Here is a 12,608-nt window from a genome sequence, read left to right on the forward strand (position 1 = left end):
TGTGGTTATGCATCTTAGGGGGACTCGAAGCATGACACCAACATCTTCAGTCTGGCTGTGTTACTGAGCAGCACTCTTGTCTACAACAGTCGAGGGACGATCGACAACAGGGCTGTAGAGGAGCTGCAGTATCCTTCTGAACGTTTATCTAGATTTTAATCCATTAATTAATTAATTTATTTGTTTATTTGCAAAAGTAAGATATTGTTCAGATGTTTACCACCATTTTTCAAAGGACAAATGTGCTTGCTTTGTAGTACATGTAACTAAAGAAATATATTTTTGACATAAAGCATTCACAATGTAAAAACATGACTGGCAAAAGTTAGTTAATTTTATCACAATATTCCATTATGCAGTTTTTGGCAGCTAAACCTTCTTCTATCTCTAAACCTAACAAATTATTTAAAGTATACACAATATATATAGAAAAAACATGATAAACAGGCAAGTGTAATCACAATAACGTATTCCAAAAGTGACGAGCAGTACCAAAGTAGTCCAAACACAGTCAATTTGAAGTGCTGTCTGGTGCTATACAACAGTATAGAGTGATGTATAGAGTAGTGTTGCACACTTGACTTGTAACTTGTCGGACTTGTAACACGAGTATCGCGGGTTCGAGTTTCAGGCACCGAACCCCCAACTGCTCCCCGGGCACCACAGCAATATGGCTGCCCACTGCTCTGGGTGTGTGTTCACTTCTGTGTGTGTGCACTTGGATCGGTTAAATGCAGAGCACAAATTCCGAGTATGAGCCACCATACTTAGCCACACATCAATTCACTTTAATTTTTTCATTTCATGTTTCCTGAAGATATCTCCCAAGGTTAACATGTAAAGCGTGAAAAGCAGTGGTCCTAGTACTGAGCCTTGTGGTACTCCATACTGTACTTGTGATCGATATGATAACTCTTCATTCACTGATACGAATGGATGACGTCAGATAAATATGATTTGTACCAGGCCAATGCAATTCCAACAATGGCAACATAAATGTGTAGTCTACTTAAATACTTGAGTGTTGTGATCGATAGTATCAAGCGTGAGATCCAGTAGCACTAATAGAGAGATACAACCACGATTGGATGATAAGAGCAGGTCGTTTGTAACTCTAATGAGAGCAGACTCGGTATTATGATACGGTCTAAATCCTGACTGGAAACCCTCATAGATACAATTTTTCTCAAAGAAGGAACATAGTTGTGATGATACTACCTTTTCTAGTATCTTTGACTGAAAAGGGAGATTCGAGATAAGTCTGTAATTAACTAGTATTCTTTAGGGTAAAGGTTTTTTTTTTTTTAAAGAAAGGCTTAATAACAGCCAGTTTGAAGGTTTTTGGGACATATCCTAATAACACTGACAAATTAATAATATTCAGAAGAGAATCTATGACTTCTAGAAACACCTCTTTTACTAGCTTAGATAATATTGGGTCTAACATACATGTTTGTAACAAAGTTCGTAGAGCGGGAAGGAGGCGGGAACCGGCAAACACTTAAAGACTTTAATAACAAAATAAACAAACACAAAAGTAAAGCGGCAGCCCCTCACGGACGACTGCCTCACACAAAACACAACATAAAGTCCAGGCCTGGTCCTCTTTCGTCTTCCACTGTCGTCACTCCTCCTTTTATCCTTCCGGAGCTCCTCCACCGGCCTCGCTCCGTTCCCACGGCTCTCGGCCCCGCCCCACTCACTAGAATGTTGTTTTAGATGATTTAACAAGTTTTATACAATTCTTCCTCTTCTATAGCAAAGAATGGGTGGAATTGTTCCTCAGGGGATCTATAGAGCATTATCTTATGTAATAGTATCATTATCTGAGAGTGATAGGATTTGATAAGGATTTGTAAATGTGTACATCTGTAAATTTGTTCATAAATGTTTTAGCTGCTGTTAAATTAATATTATACATTTTATTGTCTATGTAAATGTACATGGTAGAACCACACTTAATGTAAAATACATACAAATACTAATGGAATCATGTTGGACAGTCACTTTGTGTTCAGACCTAAACAAACTATCAGATACGTTACTGAACTAACAGAGTGCATCAAGGTCAAATCATCATCAGACGAGGATGTTGATGATTCAAATGAGTTTGTGAAGTTCTTCCCCAGTTTCATCTGGGCAGTGAGAGACTTCACCCTGGAGCGAAAGATTGATGGGAAAGATGCAACAGAGAATGATTATCTAGAGTTTGCTCTGAAGCTGAAACATGGTAAATACGGTACAAAAGATCATTTTAAGAGCCCTCACAATCACTATCACAATGAGCTCCTGTAATGAGTTTTTCCAAATTTAATGGTTTATCAACAGATCTTTCTTACACTTATATCACTTATTCTGGTTCTATTTAAGATCCAAGTTTTGGGTGTACTGCAGTTTGTTTAAATTATAAAAAAGACAAAGATATCCGTTTCAAATCAGTTTTTCTACTACTGAAACTGATAGCTTAGGATGCAACTTTGCAATATGTCTAAAGTAAAAAAAAAAAAAAAAGTATTAGCTATATGTTTCACATGGGGGTGAAATGTCAAAAAAGAATCCAAGATCACCCAAAGATTCAGTTTTATTTGAAACTCTAGTACAGAGCCATTACTAGTTAGAGGTACGCTAATAGCTGAGAAGCATAATCTTCAAACTTATCACTGTATAGACAAAGAACATAGTTAGCCATCTTTTTTGTTGTTGTCAGAAATACATTTAAAATAACTGAATCAGCTGGACTTACAAGTCAGATCTACCTATAATTGGTGGAGGCTACCATGCAAGGTGCCATAACCCAACCATCAGGAGCAAGTGATGTTCTGTGCTGACTGGGAGATAGAGGATTCCCAGCTGGAATCCCAGTTTCACCTAACCAATTAATGAAGTGTCTTTGGGCAAGACATATCTACTCCCTGAACCAGTGTTGTTCATCCACAGCAGATTGTGTTGTCCAACTCTAGATCAGTGGTTCTAAATTCCAGTCCTTACATACAAAATGTCCAGAGCAGGGGGTTGCATCACTTACACTTCAGATATTTGTTCTGTCCGAACGTAAGTGCCTTGCAAAGTGGACATCACAGGATATTTCACCATTATTCCAGTTGGAAGGGAGCGTATTATGTTCCATTTAAAGGGCATTAAAGTGTGTGAGATGTGAATTTAAATTGTATTTATTTAGGTGTAATTTATGTCACTTCAATAGTAAGTTTTGTCTGTGTGTGAAGACGCTGCAGGCTGCGATGTAGCGCAAATCCGAGAACGATTGTTCTGCAGTGAAGTAAACTTCAATGGATTTCCCCTGCTCTGGGAGAAAATGAACACTGTGTAAGGACCATGTCAATCGGAACACAATTAATTTATTAAGCTCTCTTACAACAAGCTGGTTATATGAATTAGGTGTGTTAAATAAGAGAGACATGCAAAATATGCAGAGCAGTGGTATGAGGATGGGAATTAGGAACCACTGCTGTAGATCAGGGGTGCCCAAAACTCCTGGAGGGCCACTGTCCTGCAGAGTTTAGCTCCAACTTGCCTCAACACACCTGCCTGGAAGTTTCTAGTATGCCTGGTAAGACCTTGATTAGCTGGTGCAGATGTGTTTAATTGGGGTTGGAGCTAAACTCTGCAGAACACTGGCCCTCCAAGAGCAGGATTGGACACCTAGATGATAGCATAGATTTGTAATAAATGTGGATGAAAAGGGTTCAAAGTGGAGAAAAAAAAGTCCAGTGACAATGTGGCCCAGAAGAGTAGCTGAATCAGCTACACTCTGCTCAAAGGACAGACACTCTTTTTTAACTTTACAAATCTCTAGAACTGAGAAAAGCTATAGCTTCTGATCATCTCTTCTAGGAACATCCAAAAAAGTGATGGAGCACAACCTTCCCAGGGAGTGCATCCAAAAATTCTTCCCCTCCAGGACATGCTTCACGTTCCCGTTTCCAACCGCCCCAGAGAACGTGTCTCATCTGGAGAGACTGGATCCTGCTGACCTTTCCTCTGAGTTCCTGGAGGTTACAGGACGTTTCTGCAAGTTGGTCTTTGACAAGAGTGAGGTGAAGAAGCTGAAAGATGGATACACGGTCACTGGCAGAGGTGATTCAGAAGGACATTTGAAAAGCTTGCATATGTGCTTTCAGTGGAATATCTATTGCTCAATCATTTTGTTTGACTTCTTTCCTTCTTTGAAAGTTCTGGGTCATCTAGCAAAAACATACACAGACACCATCTCTAGTGGAGCTGTGCCGTGTCTGGAGAATGCTGTGATCGCCATGGCACTGATTGAGAATCAAGCTGCGGTGAAGGAGGGGCTTGAGGTGTACCAGAGTGGAATGGAGAAGCTGAAGAACTCCTTCCCTCTGGAATTAAAGGTTGTGTCCTCGGAACACCAACGTCTCAGTGGCATGGCAACACAAACCTTCATGACTCGATCTTTCAGGGACACTGACGGGGAGCACCTGAAATCTCTAGAGGTTAGCTGGATCTCTCTCTGAGGAGGTGCTTTGAGCTTACTGATAGACAGATGTTCTTTCATAGTAGTGAATGATATCTGGACATTCTCACTGATTCCATCTTCTCATATACAGTGCCCTCCAAAAGCATTGGAACAGTGAAGACAAAATTGCTCTGTTGGCTGTGGAGTCAATACATTTACAAATATGATTAAAAGATGAATATGAGACTAAACTACAGAATGTCACATTTTATTATTGGGTGATTCAACACATAGATGTTTTAGCAGCTAAGGAGTTCAGCACTTTTAGAGTTCATCCCTCTATCTGATGTGAGCATAAGTATTGGAGCAGTTTCCTCACAGGTCTTTCTAAGTGATCAGCTGTGTCCTGTTGCATTAATTCTTCAGATATTAAAAGCAGGGAATGAGTCGTATCAGTTATATCCATTACTTCTGTATTCTGAATCCTGCATTCGATGATGACACACACAAACCAGGATGAAGACGAGGGAGCTGACTTTGAGAGAAAAGCAAGCAATTTGGATGCTAAAAGAAAAGAGGAAGTCAGTTAGAGCTCTAGCAAAAACAAAGGGCATGGAGAAATCAAGAGTTTGGAGACCACCAGCGACACCAGCAACCAACAACGACCTGATCGAGTTTTGGAACTGTGTTTATGGTCCGATGAGACACAGATGAATCTTTATTTAAGTGATGGGAAAGCAAAAATGTGGAGGAAAAAAGGGGAACTGCAATGATCCCAAGCATACAGCCTCATCTGTAAAGCATGGTGGAGGTGGAGTCATGGCATGGGCATGCATGGCTGTCTCTGGAACAGGCCCTCTCAACTTTACTGATGACTTAATGTATGATGACAGTAGCAGAATGAATTTGGAAGGGTACAAAACCATCTTGCCTACCAATATTCAAGAAAATGCCACCAGATTCATTGGGAAGTGCTTCATATTGCATCAATGACCCAAAACACCCTGCCAGTTCAGTCAAGGAGTTTATAAGGGCAAAGAAATGGAAAGTCTTAGACTGCCCAAGTCAATCTCCAGATTTAAATCTGATTGAACATGAATTTCAGCAGCTGAAGAGGAGAGTAAAGGCAGAAACTCCCCAAAACAAGCAACAATTGGGATTGTCTGCATTAAAGGCTGGGAAAAGCATTTCAAAGGATGAGAGCAAGAGTCTGGTGATGTCTATGGGTCACAGACTCACTGCTGTGATTGTGTGCAAGGGATCTGCAACTAAATAATAGCTTTTCATCTTTTATATCTGCCTTATGTTCAACTGTCCCAATACTTATGCTCACATCAATGAGTGGGATGAACTCTAAAAGTGCTGTTCTCTTTATTTGGTAAAACATGTATGTGTTGAAACGGCTAATAAAATGTGACATTCTGTAGTTTTGACTCATATTCATCTTTTAATCATATTTGCAAATGTCTTGACTCCACAGGCAACAGAGCAATTTTGTCTTTACTGTTCCAATACTTATGGAGGGCACTGTATGTCATTTTGTGCTGACAGTTTTGTTCCGAATAAGTCAGACCAAAGAGCAAGCCCTAAATCAGCAAAGAACTGAAACACTGTCTGTATGTTTTTAGGAAAAAGTTAATAAACTCTTTGATGGTTACCTGTGCCAAAATGAGCAAGCTTCAAAGAAAAGATGCGAGGATCTCCTGTCATCCCTCTCAGCAACAATGAATGAAAAACTCAAACAGGGCATCTATGCTAAATCTGGTGGCTATGATCTCTTCTGCAAGGATCTGGAGGACATTGTGAAGAAATACAACAGCCAGACCAATAAAGAAGTCAAGGTCTTGTCTATATTTCAAAACCTAATGACATTTTAAAACAATGGAAGTCATTGAGATGTTCTGATAAGAGTTTCTGTGTGTCAACAGGCTGAAGCGGTCTTAGAGTTGTTTCTGAAGCAGAAGTCTGTGGATTCTAAAGCTATTCTGCAGGCCGACAAAAAACTGACTGAGAAGGAAAAAAAGATTAAAGGTAAGAGTTCCCCATTCTTAAATTCTGACCAGGTTGCTTGTGAAAGACGTGCTCAACGGTGTAGGTACTTGTTTAGGTGATAAGCTTCAAATGCAATAAATGGTTGAAGCAGTTTCAAGAGTCCAAGAATAATTTTGCTTTCAGAGAACAGATAACATCATTCAGATAACAACTGCAGTCCCAGGTGTACATTTCAGGGGGCTATTCATGCCGTTATCATTATGAATCAAGAACAATGTGATTCAGGCCAGAACCTGTAACTCTTCAGGCTCTGTTGTAGTCGGGCCAGAACCTGAATGTTATATTCAGTATGTTTTTAACTCAAAAAAGCACTCTATAGATAAAAACAAAGTCTTTCACTGAAGTGCTATGAATAATTTTAAATATTTTACCTTGCAGTTTATATCTGCCTTACAATAAAATAGACTGCTAATCTCATGGTTTGAGTCTTTTGTAAAGCAAATCTGTAAAGCATTCATTCCTCATTCCTTCCTCTTCTTTTTGTCAATGTCCAGAGGAAACAGAGAAAGCCATACTCCTGGAGCAGGAAATCAAAGCTAAAGAGGAGGAGCAGCGACAGTTACAAGAGAAAATGGAAGCAGAAAGACAGAGTAATGAAGAGAGGATGAGACAGATGAGGGAGAAGATGGATGAGGAGATGAGGCTTCAGAGAGAGGAAGCTGAGCGTGCCATGGACAGCAAACTGAAGGAGCAGGCCGCTCTGCTGGAGAAGGGCTTTCAGGACAAGGCTGACATGATGAGCCAGGAGATGGAAGCGTTCAAGAAACAGAACGCTGAAGCTGAGAGTAATAGAGCTCGAGAGTTTGCAGAGCTGTTAGAGAACTCCAACAAGAGACATGAGGAGTCTATGGCTATGATGATGCAGCAGCACAGTGAACAGATGAAGGCTTTACAGCGGCAGATGAGTGCGCGCTCTTCAGGTGGATGTTGTATCTTGTGAAATGCATTGACTCTGTGATCATCAGAGGCATGTAATTTTACAGTAAGTTCATTGCATTGTACAATGATTCTGTACCTCTACATATAACAGCATTGAAAGTATTGTCTCCATATACAGTTAAACTACATTTAAACTGAGTGCTAACTATGATTATTCAGACATGTAATTGACTCTTTGCAAAGACCCGCCCCCCCTAGTTACCGTTTTGTGGCTCTCTAATGTGTTGTGACCAGTTTTGGGAAGGTTACTTTGGAAATGTAATAGTTACAGATTACAAGCCCACCTATTTAAAACATAATAGTAATGTACAAAATCCTTGAATTAAGATGATAATATTTGAACACATGACTACAAAATCAGACTTTAGTATCACCTTATACTTTGAGATTGATCTGAAGTTCAGTGCAGATTTAAAATAATAAGAAATAGTTTACTGATACTGTTTTTGAACCCAAATCGTTGCATAACTACTGGAAACACTGGCATCTAACAATGCTTTGGAAATAAAGATGATTATCTAATAAGCATGTGTCCTATTCTGTGTACTAAACTCCTGAAATATTGGTGTCTTTCTTGGAACATTGGTTTCTGTTTGTATATATGATGAGTTTTCTTAAAAGAAATGGTAAAATGCTCATTAAGTGACTAAGATCAGTTGTAGAGATCGTTTATGTGTTCATGTACTAATATATTGAGGCAGAGGCTGAAAACACCGCGGGCGATACACACGAAATTAAATCTATATGTGGATGTGTTTAAATATTCAAATGTAACCCCCTTTGTAATCGTTAACATTTTCATTAACTGTAATTTAATTACACATTTTGTCTTAGTAACTTTAACTAACTACAGTTACATTTATTTTGTAATTAAATTACGTAACGCCGTTACATGTAACTAGTTACTCCTCAACACTGGTTGTGACTAGGGCTGCAAAGTGGTGGAAAATTTCCGTAAACTTTCCAAAAATCCCCAGAAGATTCCAAGAAATCCTGAAAAATTCCACCGTTTTGCAAGCCTAGTTGTGACGTATCACTGTAGCGTCTCAGATCAAGCAGCACGTGAACCGACCATATCTTCTTTTTTACTAGTTATAACATGAAGTAAACATGAATGAACATCAGAAGGTATTTTGTATCTCATTTCAACCACAGAGAGACAATACACACCATTTTTCAAGTTCAAGTCCACTGAAGTTAATCAACTCTCCTTTCTGGTTTGTTTGACAGACAAAATAGCAGATTCTGAGTTATGATTGGTCAGATCCCCTGTCAATCAATCTCCCGGGGAAGGGTGAATTCAGACCAATATTCAGTTAATTACACATTTAGATTCTCATTTTCATTGTTCATCTTTTCACTGAATCTGCTGTCTGTATACAAATAAAAATAATGACGTCAAGGGAGATTGTCAAAATATGCAAAACTATCAGCCCTTTAGGCTCAAAATGTAGGATGGAGGAGGCTAACGTACACAGGCTGATTAACTATATGGACAACTGGGCAAGTTTTCAATGTTTTCAAATCTAAACCGGGCTGTTTTTAGGGGTATAATATTCAGATGACACATTTATCAAAGTACAGTTATTTGAAGTGGTATAATCTTAATTCAAAGGTAAAACAAGATTTTTTCCCCCAAAAGTAAAGTAAAAATTTAAGTTAAAAAAAAACAGTAAAAAATTAGATCCTGATTTTTTTTTTATAGTGTGCTTAAATAAATAAATAAATAAAACTTAGCTAGCTAGCAAACATGGGCAAACAACCAAGCTGAAACTAATCAAACTTTCAATTAGCAAAATATTTAGCCTTGGCTAACAGCATAAACTCTGTTATTGGTGTTGGTGGAGCCCAGGATCATAGTTGATTTATTCTTCTACATGATGTTATCATCAGACCATCACATGAATGTTGACCCTAAGTCGTCTGAAGACAACACCATGTGAGATAATAAATCAATGATGACCTGTGGTCAACGTTCATATGATGGTCTGAAGAAAACCTTTGAGAAAATAAATCAATGAGGACTTGAGTTCAGCAGTCATATGATGGTCTGAGGACAAACACATCAGTAATGACAGGAGGAGCAGGGCAGCTTGTGCAACCTGAAATGTCTCATGCTACACAACACTACTTACAAATCAGTCAAAAAAGACGAGGAAAGAGCGATTATCTGTGGCCACCATTCTCCTTTTTGGGGGTTGTCTTGCTGATGCCTCTCCAGTGCACCTGTTGCCACTGATGAAACTGATTCACAATCACTTAAGACTTTTAACTTGAAAGATTTATTTCCCTAAGTGACTTGGTGTGATGATCAAGTTTGCCATTAATTTTATGAGCAGTCCATAATCATTAAATAAATAATCTCCCACATTATATACAATGGTTTCGTCAGTTTCTGAAAGGCATCATTACCAGTGAAGTGAGGCAGTGGTGCTGCAAAATATTACATAATCTTTCCATTGATGTATGGTTTGTTAGGATAGGACAATATTTGTCTGAGATACAACTATTAGAAAATCTGGAATCTGAGGGAGCAAAAAAATCTAAATATTGAGAAAATCTCCTTTAAAGTTGTTCAAATGAAGTTCTTAATGCATATTACTAATCAAAATATCTTCATGGAACATGATCTTAATATCCCAATGACTTTTGTCATAAAAGAGAAATGGCTAATTGTGACCCATACAATGTATTGTTGGCTATTGCTACAAATATACCTGTGCTACTGGTTTTGTGCTCCAGGGTTGCATTTTAGTTTAAATGAACTCAATTTTAGGGCAACCAGGTTAGGCTGCTTAAAGTTAAACCAACAAATCATTTTTACATTTACATCTTTAATACTTCCTGTGCATGATTTCATTCTAATTCCACCTCAACAATAAGAAAATTAAATTTTCATATGAAAACAACTGTAGTGTGAGTGATATGGTGTGAAAGCAGCAAATCCTTTGCTCCTCCTGTATTGCTCCTGCATCACAAAACTTTATTTCTGACGAAGATCCAGGTGTACAGTAGATATCATAACAGTCTATGGATAAACCTTGTCCTCTGCTTCTGCTGCTGCGGACTGAAGAATAAGCTGAATGATGGGGAGGAGATAAAGCTTGCGGCAGTTTTAAAGGGGACCGAAGTAACCGTTTTTTAGAGGGACAAAGTACAGATTTAGGGGGGCTGAAACGCCTATGAGTAGGGCCTACTGACCCCCCTGGCTTACATACAAAGAGTGCTACTTGTGAATCATTGACTCATGTACCTACAGCTCTTATCATTGAGGCTGACGTTTGGCAACTCGAACCTTCAGCTCCCTCCACAGATTCTATGGGATTAAGGTCTGGAGACTCTCCAGGATATCTGGATATCTATTTACCAAGTTACTGGATGTCTCTTTTTATGTTCACTAAACACAAATAAAATGATTTGGTACAACGTAATAATTTTACATGCACAAATAATTAAAAACATGAATGATTAATTGTTAATTACATTGTATAAGATTTGAAACTTTGTTTTTGCATCCCTGATGTCATCAGTTTTCACTATATATGCTTACCCTGGGTTCTATCTTTAGGAAACATGGGGTTTCTTTTCATTGCTACGCTGCCGATATGCAAGGCTCAGAATAATCAAACAGCTTTAAATCCTCTGTTTGCCTGTTTGTAAGAGGTTTCTAAAAACTCCTTTTTTGAATGCAGATGAAACAGGTTATTGTTTTGGCCCCTCTGTTTCTTCGGGAATTAACACGATTGATCTTGGATATCTATAAACTTTTTTTCCTCATGTGCAGATTTAGGTGTGGAGTTTGGCAACTCTCTGAAGTTTGATAAACATATTTGCTCTGTGATTGGATCTCGTTTCTTTCACCTCCGCTTGCTTGCTCAAATTAAGCCGTTTCTATCTGAGAAGACTTTGGAAGTTGCTATGCTTTTATTACGACTAGGCTGGACTGCAACTCTCTGTATTATGGTATTTTCATAATATATGTCCGAACTGACTCCACTGTATTTTATGTAATAATTTTCTATTCTTAACTGTTTTAAATTCACTGTTTTTATTGCTGTGATTATTATTTTTAATGACTATTTCACTTTCTTTTATGTAAAGCACTTTGAATTACCACTGTGTATGAAATGTGCTATATTAATAAACTTGACTATTTTTATTTACAAGTGGTTCAGAATGCAGCAACACAAGTTCTGAAAAGATTCCCGAATGTCACGCCTCTTCTGAAAAACCTTAGAATTGAGTTCAAAATCCTATTACTTTTCTATAAATCTTTACATCATCAAACACCAAGTTATCCGTCTAATATCCGTGGTGATGGCGCAGTGGATAAGACACATGCCTTTGGTGTGAGAGACCCGGGTTCGAATCCACTGTGAGACACCAATGTGTCCCTGAGCAAGACACTTAACCCCTAGTTGCTCCAGAGGCGTGCGACCTCTGACATATATAGCAATTGTAAGTCGCTTTGGATAAAAGCGTCAGCTAAATGAATAAATGTAATTTACTCCACTCCTAAAAACCCTCACAAAGCCTAAGATCGGAAGATCAAAACTTACTCCAGAGTCCAAGAACTCACTATAGAGCTTTTTCTGTGGCTGGTCCCACTTTATGGACCAGTCCTCCAAACTATATTAGGGTTGCTTCTCCTTTATCTGCAAATCTGTTGTCTGCAGACTTTGCAAACGTTGAAAGAAAGGCATCTGTAGTATGTGTGCCTAACATATTCAATGAAGAAAACACAACACACCCTAGAATAAGATACACACACTATCTAACACTACAGACGCGGCACTAACATATAGCACCTGAAACACACAGCTCACACAAACAAAGCTTATAATCATGTCTTACGCAAAAGTACTAGTCAAACCTAAGAAAGAAGATTAGATAAATGAAGGGCTATTGAGGAATGTGAGCAGGGATAGATGTATGGTTGAGCAAAGCTGAGACTTAGATGATTATAAATGAAGATGTGAATAAGACATCGGTTCATTTTAGCTGTTGTAGACTATAAGGACCTTTGAAATGTCTGCATTTGGTGAAGTGATATAAACATGTAATGCTGTGAAGACCTGTCTGGAACTACTTTAGCTGCGCGTTTCCCTGAAAAATAACTGCACACCTTAGAATATTAACCAACCAATCAACATGAAGCCCAGCCCAGTAGTATAACAATCAT

The 12,608-nt window shown here is 38.5% G+C and overlaps 1 protein-coding gene across 1 annotated transcript in view; it reads left to right on the forward strand.

The window, feature by feature from the left end:
- LOC306856400 (guanylate-binding protein 4-like) overlaps positions 1-7,946 on the forward strand; it is a 10,962-nt gene extending 3,016 nt beyond the window's left edge. Inside the window, exons 4-10 of the mRNA XM_079395671.1 lie at positions 19-128; positions 2,037-2,230; positions 3,853-4,095; positions 4,192-4,472; positions 6,064-6,276; positions 6,364-6,466; positions 6,982-7,946. Of these exons, the coding sequence (XP_079251797.1) occupies positions 19-128; positions 2,037-2,230; positions 3,853-4,095; positions 4,192-4,472; positions 6,064-6,276; positions 6,364-6,466; positions 6,982-7,427 (1,590 nt within the window). The 3' untranslated portion in view covers positions 7,428-7,946. The remainder of the gene's footprint in view (positions 1-18; positions 129-2,036; positions 2,231-3,852; positions 4,096-4,191; positions 4,473-6,063; positions 6,277-6,363; positions 6,467-6,981) is intronic.
- The last annotated feature ends 4,662 nt before the right edge of the window (positions 7,947-12,608 follow it).

This window comes from Barbus barbus, assembly GCF_936440315.1.
Source record: "Barbus barbus genome assembly, chromosome: 3".
NCBI lineage: Eukaryota > Metazoa > Chordata > Actinopteri > Cypriniformes > Cyprinidae > Barbus > Barbus barbus.